At 40.4% G+C, this 27,150-nt stretch overlaps 1 protein-coding gene across 1 annotated transcript in view; it reads left to right on the forward strand.

The window, feature by feature from the left end:
• Positions 1 to 25,776, forward strand: part of LOC146808911 (phospholipase A2 inhibitor gamma subunit B-like) — an 80,385-nt gene extending 54,609 nt beyond the window's left edge. Inside the window, exons 3-5 of the mRNA XM_085614252.1 lie at positions 3,809 to 3,964; positions 15,386 to 15,538; positions 25,400 to 25,776. Coding sequence (XP_085470378.1) covers positions 3,809 to 3,964; positions 15,386 to 15,538; positions 25,400 to 25,551 — 461 coding nt within the window. The 3' untranslated portion in view covers positions 25,552 to 25,776. The remainder of the gene's footprint in view (positions 1 to 3,808; positions 3,965 to 15,385; positions 15,539 to 25,399) is intronic.
• The last annotated feature ends 1,374 nt before the right edge of the window (positions 25,777 to 27,150 follow it).

Raw genomic sequence — 27,150 nt, forward strand, 5'->3', positions numbered from 1 at the left:
TTACATACTAAAAAATATACAAATAATATTTTTTATACATAATATTCATATTAGATATATTTAAACAATAATAAAAGAATACTAAACTATTTTAGAAATAAAATATACTATGTCCACTCCAGTGTATAGGTAAATCATTGGACTCTGAAGGGGTAAAATGAACTATTCCCACACCAGTCTGTACAACACTAGGAAAAACATAAATAATGATAAATTATTAAACCATTTAATAATTAATTTAAAAATGTGTAATTAATTAATAATTTAATCAAAATGCCACATTATACTCCCATAGATATGGCAACACACAATTAAAAACTAAATACAATAAAAAAACGGGATTGCCATATTAAGTAATATATAAAATAATTATTAAAAAAGTATTAAATATGTATTACATAATTATATTTAAATAACGTCCTACCCTATTCCCCTACAAACACAAAATATAAATAATAATACATTAGATAGGTTTTTAAAAATTCATAATTAAATCGATGATTGATTATTACTTAATTTACTTCCTAGCCTAAACACCTATAAACACAACAACCTGCACCTAAAATATAACATACAAAAATAATTAAACAAATTACCTAATAAATTATCAATTAAATATTTACTATCAAATTAATAATTAATGAATTGTTACCTAATTAACTTCACATCCTATAACTCTTACAGACACAAAAACATACACCCAAAATATCACTAAAATATATAATAATCACACATTGCACATAATTAATTGTCAATTAAGTGATTAATAATAACAAAATAATTAATAAAGTATTAATTAATCAACTTCCAACCCTATATACCTACAGGCAAAGAAAACAGCACCTGATATATCACGTACAAAATAAAACAAATACACATTTACATAATTAATTAATAATTAAATAACTGATAGTTAATAAACAGTTATTATTACTTAATTATACTTAATTAGCTTACTTCCCTTTACCCCTGTAAACGTTACAACCCACTGCAACACTACAAATTGGCAAACAACAATCTAATTAAACATTCCAAATAACAAAGTTAAAAACTATAATTTAAAATTATATAACAGATACAATTAAAATATGCACTAAAACACATGCAAATAATTTAAAAACTATATTTTTAACAAAAATATTATTGCTAACAATATAAACGATACCAATATTATTGTTAACAATCTTAAATCGATATTTATATCCACTATATTTCTGCATCACAATATTAATGTGTCACAATATTAAAAAGGTGATATTTGTGTGCCTCTATATTTACAATATTTTGTCCAAGTACTGTTCTTCAGTGATGGAATAGCTTCTGGCTCCTAATTGACTGCATACCTATTTTTAGCTGACTCTGAACCCAGTGTTCTTTGGGATTAAATAAATAATTCTTGTATGTAATTGGGTAATTAGTTTGGGAGGTGGAAGCCCCACTCCAGCAAAAAACCCAATCCTTCTCAGGGTGAGCCACAAAAGTCACAAAAATAGTCTCTGCATCACCTTCTGGTAGCCCACCACAAAAGTAGTCAGGCTTTATTAGGGACCATGCGTAAAGCATTTATGCAGCACACAAGCAGTAATAAAGTGAAATCACAACACAGGAAAAATCAGAAAACCATTTATAAAAATAGAGTGCATTTTAATTAATTAAATGACCACAAAACGAAATAAATCCAACCAGAATAATCGGAGTTGTGGATTTTTTTATGTTTTCAGTTTATAAAGTGCCTAAAAGATCAAAGCACCAAATGTGGGCATCTGGTTACACAAGACCAGATCAATGTCAAAGGTTATGGCCGGCCATGATGGAGCACAGATCGGTTAGAAGGGGTGGATTGGACCCGGTCTCAGATTACCTTTGAACTAGAAAAAGAAAGGTTTCTGAGGAGGTGGAGTTCAGTGGGGGCAGCAGGCGGTGTCCGTGGATGAAGCTTTGTTGTTAGGAATCCACTGGATGAAGCTGTATAGAAGGTTTTTTCTTCAAACATAGACAACTTTTATGAAGTCAAAAGGCTCCATTGGGACAAAGCTGCAGTCTGTAGCCGAAGAGGACTCCACAAGGAGCTAAAATACAGCCCTGCTGAGATCCTCACCCTAACCAAAAGTATTCAGCGCATTCTGCAATGGTCTTTTAGAGGGATAGGCCTTGCAGTACTGAAAGACGATGTTAGAAGATTTCCAACACCAGGAAATTCAAAACTTAGACCTACATGTACTACTTTTTAAATACAAGGCAAACTGCCCTATAAGCCTTTAGGGTCTTCCTTAGGGGTGACTTATGTGTATTTAAAGGGAAGGTTTAGGCTTGGAAAAAGGTGTATTTTGACTGGGCGAAATTACAGTTTAAAACTGCACTGCAGGCTGCAGTGGCGGGCCTGAGACACGCTTTAAAGTGCTACTTTAGTAGGTGGCACAATGAGTGCTGCAGGCCCACTTGTAGCATTTCATTTACAGGCCCTGGACACATGTAGAACCATTTACTAGGGACGAACAAGTAAATTAAAGGTGCCAAACATTTGTAGGCCAATTTTACTATGTTTTAGGGAGAGGTCACAAACACATAAGCACAAGTTAGCAGTGATAAAGTGCACACAGTCCTAAAGCCAAGAAAAACATATTAAGCAAAGCAGGAATGGCGAATGCAAAATGTGCAACAATTATCAACACTACTCTAACTCCAGTACCATCCATACCCTTCGATTTTGTCATATACTTATTTTAAATTCAATATAATTTTAGTACTAACAGAAAGCTTATTCTGTACTCTGTTACGAAATTACAATTAAATAAATATAATTGTATTTATACAGAGTTGCTGCAGCACTTACCATAACCCATACATTTTTTGAATTACTAACCTAAATCCAAATTAAACCAAAGTCTATAGACATAATATACAAACAAATAATTGGTTGATTTTTATAACCCTTGTACTAAAATGTACTTCCCTTAAAAGTTGCTGTTCTGAGGTTGTATTAGTAACTAAAGGGCATATTTATGAGAGTGTTGCGTGACGTTTGCACCATGCAACATGGTACATGCATGACGCAAAGATCTAAGTCTGATTTTTAAGTGGCTTTGAGCGGCTCCAAGAATCTAGAGTTATACAAAGCAGAGCAAATCGCATTTTGCAGCACACCTATAAAGAGAAATATCCCTTCCTGCACGAAAACAATCCTGTAGGAAACGCAGGCACCTTGGTATAAGGGCGCCTGCGTTGGTGCTATGCAGCCCGATGTGCACCAGCACAGGGTTAAAAGTCAGGAGCACTTTCCCAGTGATGCAGCGCAGCACAGGAAGGTGACTTGCTGCGCTGTGCCACTTTTTCATTAATTTGCCCCTAAATTTGAAGTGTTATTCCGTGTTCATCACACTATGGCAGATCATGGACTCATATCACAGGATTACGGTGGGGGTAACACCTGTAACATGAACAAATGCCTCCAGACAACCCAAGAGGGAACGAGCAGGTGTGGTGTTTTTTAAAAGAAGCCATACATTGCCTAAGCGTGTACCACTGTAAGTGACAACCCTGACTAGTTTAGTTGAGAGCAAATCTAGTGCTGACTCCAATCTTTCCAAAACTCAATTTATGTGCATGGAAGTTATTAGGAGGAAACTACAGTTGGGCACTTTGTTTTTGTTAACATTCAAATCAGGGGGGCCTACTTTGTACTATCCTAACGCAAATAGAAATATCTGTTCTATAGATCTATTGGAGACAAGGGAAGAGCAAGTGTAAAAATGGTTCTTGCTCTGTGATTGGCTGTTCTGTGACCTCTGGACATTGTCTTTGTTACCAGGAAAGATGACCACCCAGAATGCATTCAAGGGCTGCCTGGACCCAAACAAGCGTAAGGTCTGCACAAGAGAAATCTCCTTCAGGAACTACCATTTTTCCATGAAGATTGCTGCAAGTTGCTGCAGCTCAGACAAGTGCAACGGGGAAAGTTTGCCAGGTATGTTGCTGCTGGCCCGCCGCTCTATCATCCTTCTGTGGGATTCTGGGATCTTGGAGCTGCTGTGAATTTCTCCAGCCTTGGGGACTGGGAAGATGCAATGCTTTATAGGTCTGGCTTGCAGAGAGCATTGAAACATCCCAAAGGAGCAAACGTGTTTAAGGGCAGAGCTTGCATCTCATTTTTGGTAAATCACGCTAACAGAGGCCCCGCTACGAAAAATTCATGTTAATGCTACAGAAATGCTGCTAACTGGAGTTAGCTGCAACTTGTAAATACGACAAAAAAAAAAATGCCTTAACGGCAAAAAAAATTACGACACAGCAATGCTAAGTCCTTGTAAATATGCCTCAAAGTGGCTATGCAGTAGGGAAAAAATTGTGCCCGCTCATGTCTGCAAAGAGCTGAAAATTACTTGATTGAGGAAATGCTTTCATGGAGCTACCAGGGAAATGAGGGTAAAGTTCACCAAATCAAAGTCAGGGTATGTAAAACTCAGAGAAACAGTTAGGACTGATAGTTTTGTTAAATAGAAGTAAACAAAGATTGTTCTAAATAAGTGTTTATCTCAAACACTGACATTTCCAGCATTGCTTACTGATAATGAAATACTGGTTTCAGAAACTGGAAAGTACCCAATATTTCGCTAATTGGAGTTTTTTCCTTGACATTGTCATTCTGCATATACAGAGTCTTGCACAGTTTTTTCTGTGGAGGTATTATGCATGATCAGTACTATGTACGACATCCCTGTGTTCATCAGTACTTTCTCTACCATACTCCAATTTCGGAAAGCGCTAAAAGGACAAATACCACCACGATTGAGAAAACCACTCACATTCCTTAATTATAGTTATCTGAAGAAACTATAACTCATGCCCTAAAGAAAAATATAGCTTGCGCCCCCACCATGTACAGTATTATCAACAATGATGGCATTTCAGATGTGATTAGGAATGTCATAAATGTAGTCAGTGAATATGTAATGAGTGATTTAATATGCAAAGGTAAAAGCAGTGCATGGCAAGGACACAAGTTGTAGTTACTTTAGGGCACCAGTTATAGTTACTTGAGATAAGTATAACTGGAGTAATATCAGTGGTTTTGTTAGTTTGAAATGGTATGTTTTGCATGCCATTTTCACCTAATTATAACATACATTTAACCTTTATTTTTTACACTAAATTTCTAGTTTTTTTTTTTTTTACTTAAAGTGAAATGTCCATTGTAATGAATTGGGGAGGGGGAACTGGATGCAAGGCCCAGCCTAGAATTGTCTGCTGTGCTGCCCCCGTCCAAGCTTGCTGTCCCTGATCCCCCCTCCTTGCCCTACATTGTCCAAGTCCATACCCCAGTCCCCTCTTTCCAAACCTGTGTGGCCATTGTTTTCTTCTCATTTCCTCGATTACAGTAGTATCCTCAGTAGAAAATGCTTACATTTGGCATAAATTCAGAATGGTAGCACTCTGGTAGTTACTGAGAATACTGCAGCAAAGCTGATATTCTCCAGGCAGTTGGCTGGCAGTCTGCTGCTGGTGCTGAAAATGCAGGTTTCAGCTTCAGTCTGCGTGGCAGAATGTTTTAATGAAAAAGAAGAGGAAGATACTTAGGAACTCATTTAAAATGTGTTCTAAATTTGCTTTCTGCAGTACTACCCATCTCATTTTGTTCCTTTCTAAATTAAATGGTTCAGGTTTAACCAGTTTGAGTCTATCAAGATTGCATCAGGTATGCCAGGTATGCCACACATGTCATAAGGAAGACGGTTTGTGCTGTAGTTCTTCTTGAAAACACTCTGGGAGACTGCAGGATAATACAGGAATCAACTGACAGGCGGCTCCTGTTGGAAGTACATCTGCAGCTCAGAATGGCAGACTTCATTCACACATAACTGAGAAAGACAGCGTCTATTTACAGGATAAATGCACTCATGTTTGCTTCTGGAGCAGCTGCCATAGCCTCTATGAAAAAACTATGAGAGAAAACAGTTTTCTCTCAAACATGATTCATGAAATCCCAGCAAGTCAGCAGGGTTAAATAATAAATAAAGAACACGACACAATTCCTAAAAACAGTATGGTACCAACAACAAATGATTTATATTGTAACTAAAATCTGTTATTTCCTTTGTATATGCTCCTTTTTGTGACCCTCAAAACCTACCATTCACTACAATGCATTTCAATGGGGTCCATGTCTCAGAGTCCTGTCAGTGTTGCCACATCATGTTGTCCATGTTGTGGCCAGCCAATAAAAGGGCATCCCTTTGGGACCCTACACCCCCTCATGCTCTTTGGGGTCTGGATGTGCTCACCCGGTCACCTGATATATTTTTCTTATTGATTTTCATAACACAGGGACCTGTGGAAATGTACCGTTTTAGGGGTACACTGATGCAGGGTCATCCTTTTGTCCTTGGGTTCAAAGACCAACAAAATAGAGATCAGAACTGGAGTTGGAAATAAATAACAAGTTTATTAATCACTCATGAGTGGGACCACATCCACACAGCACTCTCAAGTGCTGCCTGAGGTAGTACACTGAAGTCACAGAACACAGGGCTTTTATATAGGTTTTCTGCACTGTAAGCATGTGAACAGAAATAGGGAGAACATGTTTTAGAAATGGTTTTCAGCAAACAAGGGCAGATGAATAACCACTTGGTCAGCAAAGTGGGAGGGGGAGCAGGAGTGCTTATGGCAGCAGTAAATGTTTGACAGTTAACATCTGAGACCAGGTGCTCTGGCAGCTACAAACCCTCAGCACGTACATTGCTTTTAGCTGAGTCAGGAAGTCAACTAAAATAGATAGCACAAGCAGAGTGAAAAAAGACGAAAGAATTACGAAGGAAACTTAAATGGACACCACAGCCAAAATGGCTGTAGCTTATGCCAAGTAAAATATTACACATTTTCTACAGACCAAGTCCCTGAAACCTGTAATGGCTGCCAAAACATATTGTTTAGGTTGTCACCAACCAATCAGGATTTACTCGTCTTCACTAAAATAGCAAATCAGAGCATATCTGGACACCATGGGGCATATTATCAAGCACGGCGTTACAATTATCGCCGCTTTAGCAGCAGAAAACTGCCGCTAAAGCGGCGATAATTGCCTTGATAATATGCTCTTGAGAATTCCAATAGAAGCCCATGTTCACACCAAAACATGGGCTTCTATTGGAATTCTCTAGAGCATATTATCAAGCCCATTATCACCGCTTTAGCGGCAGTTTTCTACCGCTAAAGCGGTGATAATTGTAACGCTGTTTCTTGATAATATGCCCCCAAATGTCCACATATCTATGCATTTAGACCCGTAATTTCTTAAAATCTACTGAACGGATTTACAGCAAATCACAAAAAGCACACTATGTGAACCAAGAGCCAGCTTCCTGACAAATTTGGTGTGTTTCCATGCAGCAGTTTTTTCTGCAGCCCTGCATAGGGTTTTTGCTCTTTGGGATGCCCCACCCCCCCCCCCCCCCACTTTTTGGCAAAGTTTCACAATGATTCACCGAAGGGGACAAAAGGTTTCAGCTAAACAAAAAAGGCATTTCCTATGGAAACACCAATCTGATTATAACTACACATTCTTGATTGCCACTGTGTAACATATTACCTGTTGAGTTGAGCGTAGCACATGCATGCTAATCACATGATCAACAACTCAATAACTGAAGCTTTCTAGTGCATCTAGGAAATGGTTCACAAGCCTTTTGTCGTGTAGCTCCTACTAATCCATAGGATCTGCACATTTATTTGTGCAATATAAACTAGGAGCTTGGTGCCTAGACTGATTCCGGACACCCCCGCAGGATATGTTGGCCTATAGACCAGCTAGCTCACAGTGCCATTGCGAGCCCCCAGAACTTACCAAGGAGCAAGCAGTTTCTGGCAATCACTGAACATGACAACACTGATTCCTCGGGAATTGTGGAAACAGTACAGAACCTTTCACTCAGTCACTTGTGCTTACTTGTTCTCAGAGAAATATACAGAGAATACACAGTGGGATGTTTTCAAAAATATTTATTGAACCAACGTTATTCTTGCATAAAATATGTGTGCTGCAATTATTAGAAAACAGAAGCAAATTAAGGAGATTACAAGAACCAAAAGAGTAAACAGTAGATATATTCCTACCATGGTACTGAAGCAATGGAAATATGCAGCATGCAAAATGGTAATCTAACATAACCCTATAATGAGAACCTTCTCTAAGTGTACCTCTAGAGTGTGTGTAGGTGCAGAGCCACGAATACCCCCTAGTGACAATCCAACCCCATTACCTGATGGGAGAGAGTGAAGGACCCCGTCTTGGACTTGAGTTGGACACCCCCCATGGAATGACAGACCAGTGCATGGTGATTTCTCAACAGGCAGGGACCTCCTCTACCAGTCTCTCAGGATGCCTATTATTTAAAATAAAAGCAGCCTTTGCGATGTGCGTGCTAAATTAGTGACGTTATAGATATGTGGATAGTGCTGTCACCCCGTCGATGAAGATAGGATGACTTTTGTACCTAATGCGTGGAGAGGCCTAGTACATGATGTTCAGGGCATAGTGACAATGTTGTGCAAAGCTGGATATGTAAACAAAGTAGTTTCAGAGAAACTAATCCAACATTTTTATGCATACAAATGTGTGCAAAAGGTCACTGCTGACATATTATATTCTTGGACAATGTAAGGAATAAGCTGCCTTGCTACATGGGCCTAACTCGGGAATATAACACTTTGGAATGGGTATGTGCCTCATTCAGCCAAAGTGACATGACCTTAAACTGAAAGTAGCCTTCTGGTGCCGAGAATGGAATGGAATGATCAAATGCACATCATTTTGTTGAACTTAGAACATGATTGCAACGTCTACTGATAATCCTGCTGATGCTCTTTAGGATAAGGAGATAAACTAACTGTCTTCCAAAAGCATAATTGACCTCTTTATTCAGGAGATTGGGGAGAGACCCACCTTCCTCCTTTTCCCCTTCCTCTTCAACTGTCAAAAATTGCAGCATCAAAGGAGCTTCATCAAAGAGGTGCATCACTTTGTTCATGAGGAAGACTCCATGGGAAAAAGGTAATTAAGCTCATTGGATTTCAAAAGAACTGAATAAGCAACAATCCACTCAGGGCTAAATTATAACTCTGGTGGTCTGAGGACCACCAGACTCACATGGGAATTGCGGTGGCAGCCAAGCCATCTGCAGCCTGACCGCTCACTTATGACTTCGGCAGTCGGACTGCAACTGCCAGGGGAACCCAATTCCTGGCAGTGGCGCAGCGGTCAGGGGCTAAGTAATATGCTGGTAATGCTGTTGCAGCCCCACCATGCATATTACTAGTTTCAGGACTCTGCCTTGCTTTATTCCGCATCAAGGAGGCGTTCCATGGACGTTGCAGTGGGTTTTGTAGTGGGTTTTTCCACGCAGCGCCCATGGATGATGCTGCCCCAGATTTACTTAATCACGTAAACCTGGGGCAGCACCAAAACCTTATGCCTCGCCAGAGCAGGTATAAGTAGGAGAAATATTTTAATTTCTCCTTCTTTTTTCCTGCAGCACACATGGAAAGAGAAAAACACCTCACGTATTGTTTTTGTGCAGGAAGGTGCTCCTTCCTCCACAAAAACAATCCTTTCTGCAACGGAGGCACCCTAGCACCATGGTGCAAGGGTGTCTACGTTAGCGCTAGACACAAAATTGTGCACCTGCACAGGGGAACGGACAGGAATGCACAGTATTTCTTCAATACAGTACATTCTTCCCCTTTCACATTGGTGTAGGGCAGCTCAGCAAGAAGACTTGCGGTATTGCCCATGCCAAATCGTCATAAATGAGGCTCCATATGTTTAAGTTTGTTTACTTGGCTTTTTGATCTTACCGGACTGCCATCCAAATTTCGACAACCTTCCACATTCTCGACTGAAAATCTTCATGTAGTACTCATCTTAGAGCTGAGGCAACACCTGTAGTCCATGATGTCATGCAAGGAATGTTGAGGAAGCCTTTCTAGTTCATTTTCAAAACTCTAATAGGGGACTCAGGCTGCGCAAAAGACCAAAAGAAGGTGAATTTCAACAATAGGCAAAGCAAAGTCAATAAAAGAAGTGCCTTTTCAGGGGGATCTTTTAGTTCACCTGTCAAGTTTGCCACAAGCCAGATGATCTGGGCATGAAAAGATATGGTAAATTTATACACAAGTCAACCCTTATCTCAAATGGCCTTAACCAGTGCTGACTTAGAAACAAATTTCCTGTGAACCCCTTTGCTTGTAAAGATGCCTAAAGACCTTAGACCACAAAAGGAGTGGTTACATCCTATACCATTGAGGTTCTCGTTGAACGGTCTACCACCATCAGTAACTATTGTTCTCTGAGGTAATCCTGAGTGCCAATGGTCAGACAATATTAACTGCACTGATTTAAAAGGTGTACTCATCTCTGGTAGTGATATCAGGAAAGCCGGTGAAGAAGAATGACAGATTTATGTTTTATCCATGTACAGTTAGTGCAATTGGCTTTGCCAGGAAGTTGGGGTTTTAATGACACCAAGATGCCCCAGTAAAGGTTTTTTAATGAGCCAATTCTAACTTTCTCTCAAATTAAGGCACCTCTAACATTCAAGTATTCCCCAGAAGCAGAGTCCATAGATCCATTGTTCCATTACACTGCACAATCTAGGGTTTACACCTTCAGTTTTGACTCCAGCTGTATTCAAAAGACCCTCACTCATGCAACATCCTGTCCTTTACAGAAGCAACTCAGTGAACTCTGATAGGTCCTCCAGATGAGAGTCTTTTTTAATTTATTCACAACAGAGTACCCCCACGGCCCTAAAAACTCTGTAATGCAGGGTCTCTCTGTCTGTTCTCGGTTTTCTTTCTTCTTCTCATGGTCCTCGATCTCGGACTTTGGTCATGGATCTCAGACTGTGTTGTAGGCTACTATTAGGAATCCACGGTAGCCAATTCAGAGATCCATACATTATTGTCATGACAGCTTTTAACAGGAGTCTCATTAGTCACTGCAAATATTTACTGGGACGTATGTGTTTTCCAAGCTAAAATTTGATAAGGGATGTTCCTATGTTTCTATCCCTAGTCCTCTCAGTGTAGAGGCGTGGCTGAGCCTTTATCAGTTTTGCTGTCGTCCCATTCTAGCTAGTCTCAGCATTGCTCAGAGCAGTATAAGAAGCCACACTGATTGACGTCTTCTCAAGATATTGTGCAGTTTTAGTAGGGCCTCTAGCCAGGACATCATGGTCAGCCTGCAACTCCCATACGTAATGAAGTGACACCTCTTCCTCCCTACTCCAGCTTGGTCAGCAGTGAGATTGTATATTCCAGTACCAGTGTAATTCAGTTGCCTTGGACCAGTCCAATGCAAGGTTTGGGGGCTTTTGGAGTTTTTGCTGGTCACCGATATAAGAGGCTTTACAATATCATATAAAGGTAGTGATGGTTTTTAACTATCGCACATCAAATTCTATGATTTATGCAATTCTCGTTATGTTGTAGATTCAAGTAATGGTGCCATTCAAGGTAACATATACATCCCACTATCAAGGATGTATGGCAAACAAGTATTCCTAGGAAACCTGTTATGACATATGTTTTAAGGAAAATTGTACCTCGGCACTCTAACAGTCAATAAGTAATAGTTTCAAAAGAAAGTAAATCGGTATGACAGGAATGGCCTATTTAGACAATTGTACATCGATAATTTCCTTGTTTTGCCTATTGAACAAAAAAGCAAGGAAGAAGTACACTTTGTTCGAAAATAGAGAAAATCACTAGCACATGTTTTCTTGTATGGAATTTAATATTATACAATCTCAAAAATATTTTTCTTTTTTTTAAAACGCTATGTATGAGTCAGATTACAATACTGATAGACACATTGTGTGTGATTTCAAGTGCAATGCAAATTTTCAATGTTGGTTTAGATTATTCTTCACTGAGAGCACTGTGAGCAAATACGTAGGTCAAAATGGAGGTCCCAGTCCTCGAACTTTCCAAAAGTTGGCAATTGAGAACAGTCAGAGACAGCCCAGTTGTAAAGTAGCCAAAGACAGCCGACACGTGTTTCGTTACTTTGTGTAACTTTATCAAGGCTGTAAGCAAAACATAGCAAAAAAAAGCGCTCATTAAATGTTCTTTATTAGTGTGTGTATCTCAGTGAAAGCATTCCGCTGTTCCTGTGTCGTTAGTACGTGTTTAAGAGAGATTTCATACAGTGATGTTCTCATGCTGAAAATTGTATTAAATGGAGTAGTGACCCAAGAGAAAACCACAAACGTGTAACTGAGAAGAAATAGAATGAATTTTGTAATGTATAGCAAAAAGAACCATTCCCCCAGATGAAGATGGTGGCCCATAAATGATGGAAACCTCAGAGAGCTATGATACGACACCAAGTACCTTGTTAAGTGTATTGATGGACTGTTATCGTATGAGGAAAGTTAAGTTCCAATCTCCCACAAGTTTCATGAGAATATTTGAAAGGTCCTGTAAAAGTAAGTAGAACGAGACATATAGTGGCATCCTTGTTCAGATGTTCTGTTTATTAAGGTCCAAGATCTATGAGATGTCAAAATTTAAGACGTAAGAAAGTACCTTAGTTTAATCAATGTTTTGGATATTCTAATCGTTGATGGAGGTGATATCCAAAAATAAATCCAGCCGCATATTGTTGAAATAGTGTAGACCTACAGAGGGTATGAAAGAGGTACTAAATAAAAGTAAGCTTCCTGTCCTCAGTTACTTTGTTTTTGAAGCGTAAAAAAACACCACAAAATCATTCAAAGCAAGATTTCTAGTATTTGTGAAACATGGATCTAAAAGGTTGGCGCCTGCGATAAGGTTAAAAAGTGAGCTTTACATGTGTAGCCGTTGTATCAAATAAGGGAAGTGCTCTATATACCTGACTATCATCATTTGCATCAACTATTTGAAAGGAAGTGTGGTGATTTTGAGTCGCCCATCCAAAGGGTCTGAGTTCGGTAGAACTAATTGGGGAAAGGAGTCAGAAATAGATATAAGTAAACTCTCTAGGAGTGAGATAATCAAGCGAGTGACTTGGTTAAAACAGAATATTATTTAGAAGGATGGACATGTGAACCAAGGTTCCAAAATAATCTTATTTTATCTGTCACGCAAATATGTTTTTATTAATAAACGACACATCAGAAGTCTAATGCTGTCTATTTCTATTGTAGGTGAACTATGGTCAAGGACAATAGTAAGCAAAAGAGAACTAGGTCATTATGTCAATTGCTTATAAGAAACATGGTACATTGCTTACAAAGAAAAGGTAAACTGTGGAGCAAACAAGGGCTTTGATAGGTCCCTGAAATGTAAAAAGTTAAAGAAACACTATTAAAACGAGATCTTTCTAATTGTCACAATGAGGTGAAAATGCCACGTGATTCTAGCATCTAAAACTTACTTTAAATTACGTGGCGCGGTTGAACAGTTCAAAGTGGTCCGGTCGGGTGTGTTCAAACAGCCAATGTCTGCTACTTCCTGTTTTAAAGTGTCCAAGTCATGGAAGTAGAAAGAGGACAAACTATTAGCTACAAAATTCCTACCTCATAGTAAAGATAGAAAAAGGAACAGAGGTTTGCCTAGTTCATATCGTCCGCCATATTTGAAAGGTCGGTATTGTGAGTTTGAAACAAATGCGAGCGCAAAGAGCAGTAAACCAATAGAATAGTGAGGAGATAAAAACATTAAATAAAAAGAGAACACTATTTAATAATAGTATTATAGTGACGAATCAAAATAATGTCAAATATGAATATCGACATGTCTTATGATTAAAATTATTATTCCTAATTTTGTGTTGGGTCAGATATTTTCTATGATTCAATGAAAAATTACAGGAGCAAATTTCACTCTTGATCATTGTTAGTAATTAGATCAATATTAGTTATGTGATCAAAAAGAAGGTCCTCAGTGACACAGAAAGATATTAAAGAGGTGATGAGAAAGAGGTAGCCTTAGCACAAGGTGTAAATTCAGCTCATGGATAAATAGCACAACCTACGATTTGTGTAATAGAACGTTTCAAATTTCCAATGCAAAAAGAAACATCTGTTTGTATACATCTTTACAGGAGAATACAGACATCTACTATACTTAGCAGGAACATTTTTAGATTTTAAGCACCATTAAAAGAGTGACACTCGATATTTGGAAAAAGGTCTGAAAGAAAATTTACAATCATGGATAAAAACACAAGTTGCATTTTCGGTAATAAAGCGTTTCAGATTTAAATCACAAACAAATCCATATATTTACGTACATATATATTAAAAAGTCCAAACACCTGCCAATGCAGGATTTCTTCACAAATACTATCCAGGGAATGGCACTTGATATTGGAAGAATGTGTAAAGGGCAGATTATGGTCATTAATAGTGGTTCAGGGCATTCAGTGTAGTACTAAGAACATCACCCTAAACATAACATGTCTTGAGTTTACAGATTACCATGTTATAGACTGCTTGCGATGTTACACAGATGGAGAATACCCATGCCTACGGTATTAATCATTGAGAAACACATGTAGTTCTTTATCATAATTAAGACCCTGTTCTACAGCCCGAAGGCGTATGATCAATTGTGCTTCCATTTTTCTGAGAATGGAGATTCGATCCCCACCTCTGGGGTCGTTATAGGCCTGAGCTATTCCATGGAATCTGATATTGGTTAGAGAGGTTTTGGGATGTTCTTTATTGAAATGGACTGCCATGGGGTAACTGCTATCATTATTACGTATCGCCCTTATGTGTTCTTGAATCCTTTCTTTCAATGTGCGTATGGTACTGCCATAAGAGGCTTGTTGACCCTAACCAAGACCTCTCACAAATCTGTGCCCCTTTTCTTCACCTTGTTGTTTAGATAATTACAGCAGCCTTAGCTGAGACTCTTTAGTGTGTCTACTACAAATCAGTGAAACGCTTATGCAGCTCTTTGAAATAATCAAAATAGGCGTTTATGAAGCCATAGGTTACAACTTTCAAACACCTCTGCTCAGTTGCCATTTATCTATCCATGTAGTGGTATCTATGTGTATGGAACCAATCTTCCCATGTTCAGATTATCCTTTTTGTGCTGCAATTAAATCTTCTCAAGAAATACTCCAGAGACTAACTAAAGATTTGCACAACATCTTCCTTCATGTGTATAGAATGTGATGTTTTTCTGGCTTTAGAGATCAGATGACAACTGTGCCCTGTGCAGGAACTCTTCTCAGTATAATTGCATGCAATGATCTTTCCTTAAATAGTGCTTCACACACCTCAGTTCTAAAGAAACAAGCCACAAAAAATAACATGGTTTATACCACCATTTCTGTGTTACTGATGTCTGGTATGTAATGAAAAAAACCTGGTTCTCCTTCTGTCCTCTGCAGTGTCGGACAGCATAGATCTCATCCCCAATGGTTACAAGTGTGGTGAATGCAGCAATAATCAGTCAGCGAGTGGCTGCGCTGCTACCCAAGAGATTTTGTGCACAGGGCCACATTTCCATTGTGGCAGCTTCACCGGAACGGGATCCCGACCAGGTAACGTGCGCAGATGGACATGACAGACTGACTTTGACAACTGCCTTAAGTGTAGCGCTTGTAGGAAAAAGATTCACCCATTTCATTTAAGACCTTTGTTTTTAATCTTAATCTCCATTCAGCCCCTTGTCCCTTATTTTCTCCATTTTAGCCATCTGCTTCTTGCAGTCACCAACATGGACCATTAAAATCTGGCTCCTCTATTTACCCCTTAGAACCTCCAGTAATTTCCTCCTCTATCATGCATCCCAGTGTGCCCTACATTCATGCCATCTTTTCTAGCACTCCTCCTCTGATGAATTTTCTTCCATAGCCTAAATATATTGCATTATTTAGCCTTTTCTCTATCCATCCACCATCACATCGATCATCAGGCATCACTCAAACATCATTATAGTTTATCCCCCATATTCTGCTCTCCTCCTTTGTTCTCATCTATCCATCTACCACCTGCTTCACCATCCTTTTTCATCTTTCATCTCCAACAGACAATCTCCATCCCAATAATTTCCCCTAGCGCATCCAGTAATTCCACATCTCGTCATTCACCCTCCATCTTCTCTATTCGTCCCCATTCCCACCACATTATCTATGCATCGCAATGTTCTTCTTTCATATGCCATTTTCTCCATTCATTTCCATTTCCAACATTTCTTCAGTCTCCTCCTTCCATATTTTGAATGCATCCACATCTCCTCCATCAAGCCAAATCCCTGTAATTAATCCACCACCTCTGTTTTCATCTGCACGTTCTACAACTATCTCCTTTTCCATCATCTATCCTTCATTTATTTTCCATCTCTTCCACTGATTTACCATGTCCAAGGGGATGGATTTATTCCTATAAAACGGGGGTCTTCAGCATATTTGCCGGTTTGCCAGATACATTCCAGTTCTCTGAATAGCATGAACCTGGCTGTGGAGCTGCGGCACTCTGTTGATTCATGGGGGTTTGGGAGATAATGCAAAATCATACTCATCAAGCAAATCTTTACATATTTCGATCACAGTTATAGTATATTAAAATGTATTATATATATATATATATATATATATATATCACATTCAAAATTGCATTACATTTTAGATACTTACAATTGTAGGCAAGTACTATGTAGATGTTTTCAAGAACCTATATCAGGCACCAATGCAAGGTATGGGGAGTTTTAACATCAGAATTATTATCTGTGTTCATTTTGATGTATTTTATAGATGGAAAGAACATGTGCAAGTGGTGGAGTAGTCCTGGGATGTACATAGTATTTGTAACATTGACTGTCCAACTCAACCTTTTTTCACCCAGATTTCCCATTGTTCCTTTGTCTGCATTATTTAGCCAATCTCCTCCATTCATGCTCCATCTGCTTCATTTGACTTCCTTCTGCTCAAGTCATCCACCTTCTCCTCCATTCTACCTCTTACTCCTTATTATACCCCCTTTTTCTCCTTTCATCCACCATCACTCTCACCAATGCTTCAGTTCCATGATTTATCCTAATGCTCTGTTCAACTCTGTCACCTCTATTGCTCCTCATTTCCTCCTTTCAGAATCCTTCTACTCCATCACCACTCTGCTACATCCACATCCATTTCATCCCACTGCCATCATCTTATCTAGCCATATGATTAAGTATGAAGATTTTCTCTATTTACTGCAGCCATGTTCACTATTCCTTACCCATCTCCTTCATTTACTCATTATGGAACTCCATTTCTTCCTTTCACCCCAAATTCTTCTCTTCGTCGTCTTCTCTAATATTTTGGGTTTCATCCATTCATCCTCCATCTTTTCAGTTCCCTCCAGTCATCCTTATTCTCTTCCATTCACCATTCATATTATTCATCTGTCCTTCATCTCCTAAACTCACTTGATATCCCTTTTTTACAATTGATCCTCCTTCTCCTAATATCAGCCTCCATCTCTCATGCTTCCTTCGTTTGTCTACTATTACTTCTCTTAAGCTCCATCTGTTCTATTCACTGCCATTGCAGCCTGACCAGATTGTTTTTGTTCATTGTGCCATCACAGACAGAGAACAAAAAAATGCTTCATTCTTCATCCTACCCGAAAGTGCTGGTCTGATCTTCAAGCCCATGTCCTCTCTAACAGGGATCACCAAGAACACCAGATATATTTCAGCCTAGTTGATCTTCATCAGTGAAGTGTAGTTTGTGTTGCTGGAACAATGTGTTAACAAACTTCACCTACACAAACTTAACAGAATATACAAGTCAACAACCAAAAAAGCTAAAAAAAAATAAAGGTACTATTCAAAGAGAATTCAAAAGGTTTAAATGTGCAAATATTTTTTTAAATAAAATTCTCACTGAATTTTGTTAACCTAAATGCACAGAAAAAACACAGCTGATTTCTCAAGAATTTACTGACAAGCTGGCTAATCGTTACACAAACAAAAACAGATATGTTGAACTATTGAACTATATAAAACAAAGGAAACCACCAACACCAACTCATTTCCAACAATTTCCTCCAAGAGTAGTCTAGCACAGCCTCTAAACTCCTTCAAACAACTATCATAAACTGAATTTATGGATCTTGTCAAAGCAAGCAAGCCAGCTGACTGCCCTTCTGACGCTTGTCCACCACAAATATTCAAGACCATTTCTTTAACCACCTCTGCTGCCACACCAGTCAGAATAATCTTCAGTAATTCTTTAACTACAGGATTCCTTACAGAAGACTTAAACAAAGCATACATTTGCCGATAAGTAAAGAAAACAAACCTGAACCCACATGACCACAATAACTACAGACTGAATACAAAATGACCATTCCTGGGTAAACTGAGAGCAAAAGCAGAATTTACGCGATGTCACAATTCATTTCAGACAATCCCATGCTTTCCAACTTTCAAAGAGGATTCTGTCCAGGAAGAGGCACAGAATCTGCACTCATCTCTATCTGGGATGACCTTAAAAATACAGTTTGCCAGAGTGTGGCTGCTACACTCCTTCTCTTGGACCTTTCAGCTGCCTTCGATGCAGTTCATCATAACATTCTAATACAAAGACTCTATGAAGTCAGCATAGAGGGGACTTCCCTAGACTGGATCGCATCCTCCTTTCAAAACAAAACAATGTCATCCATACTTTCCCTCTCTCATTCAAAGTGCACTTCACAAAAGCAAGGGTCCGTCAAGGTTCTGTCATCTCACCCATGCTTTTCAACATCTACATTAAGTCATTACTGGGAATGATCAATTAATTTCACCTCACCTGCTATAGCTACGAAGATGACGCACACATACTTTTTAAATTGGAAAGCCCCAAAGACATTGACAACTCAATCAGTGGATGACCTGGAGCTAACTCAAATCAAATGCATCCAAAACTGAAATATTCACATGTGCTGATATGACCCACTCTGCTCTGGCCTGACTGTCTGGGACCACCTCCTAAAGCATCCATGGAAGTAAGAAAACTTGGAATCACTATGGACTCCAAGTTATTGATGAATGCCCAGGTGGACAAGTTAGCAAGATCATGCTTCATTAATATGAAAACTCTTCAATGCATCTTCCCCCATGTAGGATTCTCACACAAGGTGCAAGCTACTATCCCTTTTGTACCGACTAAACTTGATAACGCCAATAGCCTCTACCATGGTTCATCCTTATCAACAATTTAAAGACAATAACATATGTTGAACTCTGCTGTGTACTCGTACATGTAAATCCACAAGCCCACATCTCCCCTACCTCGAAGGTCTTAGTTGGCTACAGTGTTGTCAGAAGATCCAGTGCACGCTGCTTTGTATCGCCCATAAAGCAATTCATGGAACAGAACAATTTTTCATCAGGAACAAAATCACCAAATACATACACCAAAGGAGCCTCTGTTCCAGATTGGCACCTTGCCTCAAAGCCCCAGCATACAAGATAACAAAACCATGGGTGGTACATCTTTCTCTGTATAAGCAACTAAACCATCGAATTCAATACCCCCAAACATAAAATCCATGGATAACTATCTTATCTCAAAAGACTACTCAAGAGTTGGCTCTTCCCTATATGATCATCATATACAAAAAACACAAATTACAGCATATGCCTGTGTATGTAAACATGTAGGGCCCGATTCACAAATATAAAAATGAGAAGAAAGATTAACTTTACAACTTTCGGTATTCACAAAGGGCATTTACTACTCGAAAATGCCCTTTGAGAATACCAAAAGTCATAAAGTTTGACTTTTGTCTCATTTTAATTTTGTGAATTGGGCCTGTATAATTTTATTGTTTGTTTGTAGTTAGATTATTTCTACAAATATATATACTACTTATGGTTTAAAAATATATAGATATTATTTTAGATATTAACAAATGTATTAATTACTTATGGTTAAAATATACATATTATTTCATGCTTAACATGTATATAGGTCACTGCATAGTTTACAGATAGGTTATTTGTTTATATGCTTATGGGTCTCTATTATGAGCCCCAAACTGATCTTCAAAGAGAGCAGGGCAGTAAGAATGCAAGCCAGGCCTACCTTCACGTCCTGTATCCCCAATCCAATGGGATTCCCAGGAATGGAATTTGCAAATGGTCTGGAAGAGGGAGTGTGAAGGGAAATTAGCCATACCAGTAGGTTGATTTAGCCAGATCTTCACTAGACAGAGAACGAGTCTCCATGTTGCATTTTAGAGTGCAATGCTTTGTGGGACAAGAATATGCCACACTTTGGAAGAAGTTGTCAAGCTTCTGGGTGGCTCCCTGTACCCCATTGGTCATGGGTGCACCCCTGCTTGTCACTCCAGAACACTGGGTAAATATGAAGGAGCTGCATAGCAACTCAGAACTTCAGCTCCCAACTGCAAGAATAAGGATTGCCCTGCTGGAATCCTGGTCTGCACCAATATGACTACACTCTGTATGACTGTCCCTCCTGCACAACAAGGAAGTACAGCCCTAAGGACTTTGACTGCCTTCAAAAATAAAAGGAGTGGAGTTCGTAAAAGCAACAGGTTAAAAGAGCTCCACCTGCATCATTGCCAGCAAGAAGAACCCAGCTGGTCGCCTTCAGCGGAACATGAAAGGATTCGGACAGGTGCATTGTGGGAACTGAAGTCTCAAATTTCGAGGAGCAACTCAGAGACTCTGGAACCTTGGACTTGTGTTGCGGACACTTTGAACCCTCAAGAGGAACTTCAGGAAGATATTTCAAGAAGTTTGGAGAAACTGCACTGGGAAGAGGGTCCAGTGAGACCCAGATTGATATACAGAAACAAAAGTAGATAATACTAATGTTCTATGTGTGGTAGTGTGGACGAACAGTTAGGCTTATCAAAGGGTAGTGATAAGTGTGTGTTGTACTCACAGAGGCAATAAATGAGACAAACACTCATGAGTAAATCTGAGACTAATTTGCAAACATTACACTTATTTTTATATAATTTTGAAGATGAAGAGCTTTTTTCACAGGTAGCTACATTTTTTGTTATGAATTTTCAAAGTTCAGAGAAGAACTCACTGTTGTGTTCAATTCCACACAATGAAAGTCTAGGGAGAAGAATACAGAAATGTATATGAAATCGTACAGTCAGTTCTAGGGGTTCATATTCAGGGTTTAGGGAAGCAGCAGGCTGGGGCCCAATGTTCCACCAGCGAATCGTTGGGAGCATCCCAAATTCGGTAGGGAGCAGGGTGCTGAGGTAATTCATAGCTGGTAGCTGGTGCACTACGAAGCAGGTGGGCTAGCTCAAAACAGGCTGCACGAGGGGACTTACATGGAAGTCTGAGGGATCCTAAATGAGTGACTGGGTCACAAGGTCATCAGGACCATGGAAGCATAGTTGGTTCATCAGTACCCAGGCCAGGCCAGCTGGGTGTAGAGCAGATAGGTCAGCCAGGGCTCTGTGCATCAAGATGGTCTTCGCGGTCAGGGGCAGGCAGGTTGCAAGGATGATTCAGGGACCACTGGGCCAGTCACGGAGTAGGTCTCATAGGTCTCGACGTCCCTTGACGGGAGCTTGCTTCCTGGGCAGTTAGAGTCTGGATTGGACTCTTCGTCTTGTGTCAACTGCAGATGGTCTATCACCTTGAGAATTGCTATGGCACGGCTCCAATAGGTCCTGTTGTCCTCTCACTCGGTGGGGGTACGGCTCTGAACTGGTGTACTGCTTATGGTGTGGTTGCTGCATTGCCAGGGAGCAGCAAGTCGGTAAGTCAGACTCTGCGGGTTCGGTGCCTACGGCTACAGAGGAGTAGTTCCTCTACTCCAAGGGAGTTTTTTGGCATTTGTCAAAGCGCTGGAGGTGCTCTGGGGTTCTTTGAGGCCTCACAGCAGCAAAATGAGTCAGCACACCATGATGGTCAAGTCCTTTAAAGCAGCAGGCAGGGTTTTGCGCCACAATTCTGCAGCAGGTACTCCGTTCTCAGGTCAGCAGCTCTTTGTCCGTTTTCTTCTTAGGTCCATCATATCTAAAGGTCAGGGTCCAAGGGTGCCACCGAAATACTAAATTTAGGGGTGCTACTGGTTAACTACTTAAAGGTAGTTAGCCAATGTGCTACCTACCTTTAAGGTGTTTACACACTCTACGTGACCACTTTCTTAGGGGAGTGGGCACAACCCTAAACCTAATTGGCTGATTGCCACTCCAAAAAGATGGAAAAAACTGAAAAGTGGGGTACACATCACCTTCCCAACCTTAGGGGCTGGCTGGCTGAATGTGGGTCCACCTCCTTATCTAACTAACTTTTCCACCCGACCTCCTGCTATATATGAAGCAGGACAGGGCGTTTGGCATCCTCCACTATCTGGAGTATACAAGACCAAAGAATGGATTTAGATATTCTAGGGTCAAATCTGCTCAGACAGATATGACCACACACAGGGTATAGTGCACCCTGCCTTAGGGCAATAAGGCCTGCAGTAGGGGAGACTTACCTACACTTCATGCAATGTCTGAGGGCATGGCACACAGGGATGTGTGCCATTTCGACTCTTCAGCTTTGTCTGCACCAAGACATTCAGCTTTTATTGGCAGTTTGCATGGTCTTGGTGAGGGGAAGCAGGTTTTACATCGCATGCCCAAGTTAAGCCTGCCAGCTTATTGCCAGCTACAGAGGGTTGAGCAAGAGAATCATTTATTCAGACAATGTATTTGCCTTATATTGTGTTGGTGGCATTAATGCTAGCGGTAGCTGCATACTAATCCACCTTCTAACACACACACACATATATATATGCCACCGAACGTCGCCTCCTTGGAGAAACAACAGGGGACACTGCGGCTCATAGTCAGATAGGTTTATTCAGATTACTTCCTTCTTCAGATGCCACAACATGCTGCACTGGTGCCGATTACAGTCCTTCCTTTAATGCCTCATGCATCTTCCCCATTGGTGGAGAGCAAAGGACTGCAAGATCCAGCATCCCTCTGTACGGATGTCGGAAAAGGCTGCCAGAGCCCAGAGTCTTCTCCCATGGGACTAAACAAACTCTCCTTGTATGTCCTACGCCTTCTGCAGCCTCCATTCCGGGCGTATCCAGGAAGAAGCGCAACAATGCACAGTGCCTCACCGTGAAGTCACGGTCCAATCTAGGCCGAATGTTCGCCCTCCCGTGGCCGCACCGTTTCAAGCACTATTCGATCCCTCGAACTTCTTCCACCTCAGTGCCACTGAAGTGCTTGACTCGTTAGGGCGGGTCCCCTTAATTGCGCTGTGGCAGCGCAACAAATATCCACGAACGTCGCCTTGGAGAAACAACAGGGGACACAGCGGCTCATAGTCAGGTAGGTTTATTCAGTATATGGCATTACGCATTTTGGATTACTTCCTTCTTCAGATGCCACAACATACTGCATATATATGTATCCACAAAAATATATAAATAATTATATATGAGAAAAGAGCTTTATGTACAGCAACACTTGAAGGTCGGCGTTTCTAACTATTTATCTATACATGTAAATATGGGAATTTATATAACACAAATGTATAACTCTTTATCATTTTCCACGCACCTGTATTCCTTTATATGTAGTTATATATCCTTATATTTGTTACACTACTCCTACTGTCACATAAATAAATATTTAAATGGGTGAAAAAGAAAAAAAAAACTCTTCAACTCTCTTCAATTCACTGTTCAATGCGTCATCCAATACCTCTTTCATTATATCCTCTACCTCCACACTCTGACTTATACCAAACCTCACTGTACCACTTTGAGTTCACTAATAACTCTTCTAGACTCTTCCCTCCTCTATCCCTCTTTGACTCATCCCAAATCTCATTTTACTACTATGATCTCCAAAATAACACTTTCTAGACCCTTCCCTCCTCTGTCCTTCTTTAGACTTATTCTAAACCTCACTTTAATAGAAGGATCCCCTAATAGCCCTCTCTAAACTCTTCCCCCCTTTACCCCTTCTTTGACTCACCCTAATCTTATTTTTCCTACTAAGATCTCCCAAATCACATTTTTTAGCTGCTTCTTTCCTGTAACCCTCCTTTATTCCATTCAATCCAACTAACAGACTCACATATCCGCCGCTCAAATTAACAACTTAGATTTCCCTACACTTATCTAGCACTCATCCACTTTGATTTTAAAAGTAGCGTGCTACTCACCGAAAAGCACTTCGGCATCTCTTCAGGGGTAGTAATCTGTATATAAATACAATTACAATTGCAATTACATGCGAGACTCAGAGAAAAAGCAAACATGAAAATGCTTAATTTAATTTTAGGCACCGATAATTTCCCTGGAGAATATTCCCTGCTATCATGGTTCTCACTGTCCATTACAGACAGGTCCAAACATATGCAAATCAGTGTTTGCCCTATTGCAAAATGGGTGGTATGGCTCAAACTAACACGCCACTTCCTCGTTTCAGGCTTGTTGGATCTCATCCACCAGTGATGGCTCCTGTTTGGTATGGCTCAGAAAGCACATATTAGATGGAATGGAGCTCAAAGTCATGGTGCACCTCACAAGTCAAGCCCACCACATCTGGGTTTGCATGCGCTCACATTCAAAGGAGATGTGGTATTTGAGTTTGGGTTGGATCAGCTGTCTGTTGCACGTGCTAATGTGATCAATACAGGGCTAAAGCATATTGTGATGTCACATGCTGTTGACTTTACAGTACAGCAGCAGTGGAGTAGTTCCCACCATACTCACTTTTCCTTCACATTTTCACATGCATGGTAAAATGGGGCCACCCTGTGCCCTTTAACCTCACATGACTTTAATAACATCCAAGTCAGATGCACTGGCTTTGGCGATTCTTGATTCTTTCCTAAGCAATGATGTAACGTTTAGTCCATGGTAGTTTAGGTGTCAGCGATCCATATTTGTCTTGGCATAAAACATGTGGAGGAACTTTGATCAAGTTGATAAATGATAAATAACAAGAACCTCTGCTAACATTCATCCTAACATGCCAACAACGAACCCCTCTTTTTCTGAGTATTCCTTCTCAAATAGGGATACACAAAAAATGTTTGTAGGGTAGAAAGGCAGTAGACATAGACAAATTTACTGTTCCTTATTTCTTTCACAGTGTCCTTAAATAATTCAGCTCCTACTGTAAGTAATCCTCAAAGAAATAAGAGGTACTATAAAAGAAGAAATGCATAGGGTCATAATTCAACCCCACAAGACTCAAAAGGCCTTCTCTTCTGTGGTTGGACATGCTAAGGGCACAATCTGATTCTACAGCTTGCAGATTGAACATAGTCGGTGCCTTGAGGCTGTGGCCTGTGTTAAGCAGGAGGTTGGAAGGGAATGGAGTCAAATTCCACCCTATGTAGGAATATCATAAAGGAATTGGCCTTCACTCTAGTCCTTGCTGACCCTGGTGTGCATGTTGCTCTTGTTTTGCAGGTGAACCTGTGAAGGCGTACAGCTTCAAAGGATGCATCAGTCAGGATGCCTGCAGCACTGGACTTCCCAACATTGGTGGCACGAGAGCTTACAGTTATCAATTAAGCTGCACTCCTGCCATGAGGGTCCCAAGTCGTACCCTTCGTGTATAGCACAACCCTTTACCAGCCTTCTAGTCAGCAGTAGTGCCTTTGCTGTAGCTCAACAAGCATCTTAGACCTTCAACTGCGCATGCGCAGTGTCTGCTCCGGTTATGGGTTCATGATACATTGTACTGAAACTCAAGTCTCTACCACCTAAGCGAGGCAACTAATAAAGGTTGATGTGTCCTGTACTGCACTGGACGTCTTGCTGTTCATGGCTGCATACATTTCCAGTCTGTCATCCTTTGTTTATCTGTCCTCAGCTGCTTTCTTCCAAAACACACAATCAGTGAAAATCTGCAGCGTGGCTCTTCTATGTCCACAGGGATGGGTTTGTCCCTTTAACAAGGGGGTCTCCAGCATAGGTTCCAGGGGGTCAAATCCATGTCATGTTCATAGAATAATTTGATCTTGTCTGAGGAGCTTTGGCACCGGGTAAATTATTGGGATGGTAGCGATAACAAAGGGAAATGTACATCATTTTGGGTTAAAGGTTACATACTATTTCAAATATTCACCATTGCTAAACATTTCACATGCTTACAATTGTAGTACATTGGTGTGTAAATGATTTCCTACATCTATGCCAGACATCCATGATTTAAAGGATTATTCACGTTGGCCCTCTCTGATTTGCTGCAAAGTGTGATCTTACACGGAGTCGCTGTTTCAGAGCCATCCTGGTTGGTTCTCTCACTCACCTGGCTTGGGATTGGTGAATCACTGTTTCAGAGCCCTTCTGGTTGGTTCTCCCACTCACCTGTCTTGAGATTGGTGAATCACTATTTCAGAGTCATCCTGGAGGGTTCTCTAACTCACCTGGCTTGGGATTGGTGAATCACTGTTTCAGAGCCATCCTGGATGGTTCTCTCACTCACCTGGTTTGGGATTGGTGAATCACAGTTTCAGAGCCATGGTGGTTGGTTCGCTCCCTCACCTGACTTGAGAATGGTCAATCACTGTTTCAGAGTCATCCTCGATGGTTCTCTGACTCACCTGGCTTGGGATTGGTGAATCACTGTTTCAGAGCCATCCTGGTTGGTTCTCTCACTCACCTGGCTCGGGATTGGTGAATCACTGTTTCAGAGTCATCCTGGTTGGTTCTCTCACTCACCTGGCTTGGGATTGGTGAATCACTGTTTGAGAGCACTCCTGTAGTTCTCCCACTCACCTGGCTTGAGATTGGTGAATCACTGTTTCAGAGCCATCCTCGTTGGTTCTTCCACTCATCTGACTTGGGATTGGTAAATCACTGTTTCAGAGCCATCCTGGATGGTTCTTCCACTGATCTGACTTGGGATTGGTAAATCACAGTTTCAGAGCCATCCTGGATGGTTCTCTCACTCACCTGGCTTGCGATTGGTGAATCACTGTTTCAGAGCCATGCTGGTTAGTTCTCTCCCTCACCTGGCTTGAGATTGGCGAATCACTGTTTCAGAGCCATCTTGGTTGGTTCTCCCGCTCATCTGACTTGGGACTGGTAAATCACTGTTTCAGAGCCATGCTGGATGGTTCTCTCACTCACCTGTCTTAAGGTTGGTGAATAACTCTTGCTTCCTCTAACACAACTTTGCCCTGCTTCCTCCTCCTGCAGTAACAGAGAGACTC

The sequence above is a fragment of the Triturus cristatus genome, chromosome 7 (assembly GCF_964204655.1).
Source record: "Triturus cristatus chromosome 7, aTriCri1.1, whole genome shotgun sequence".
In the NCBI taxonomy this organism is placed as follows: Eukaryota; Metazoa; Chordata; class Amphibia; order Caudata; family Salamandridae; genus Triturus; species Triturus cristatus.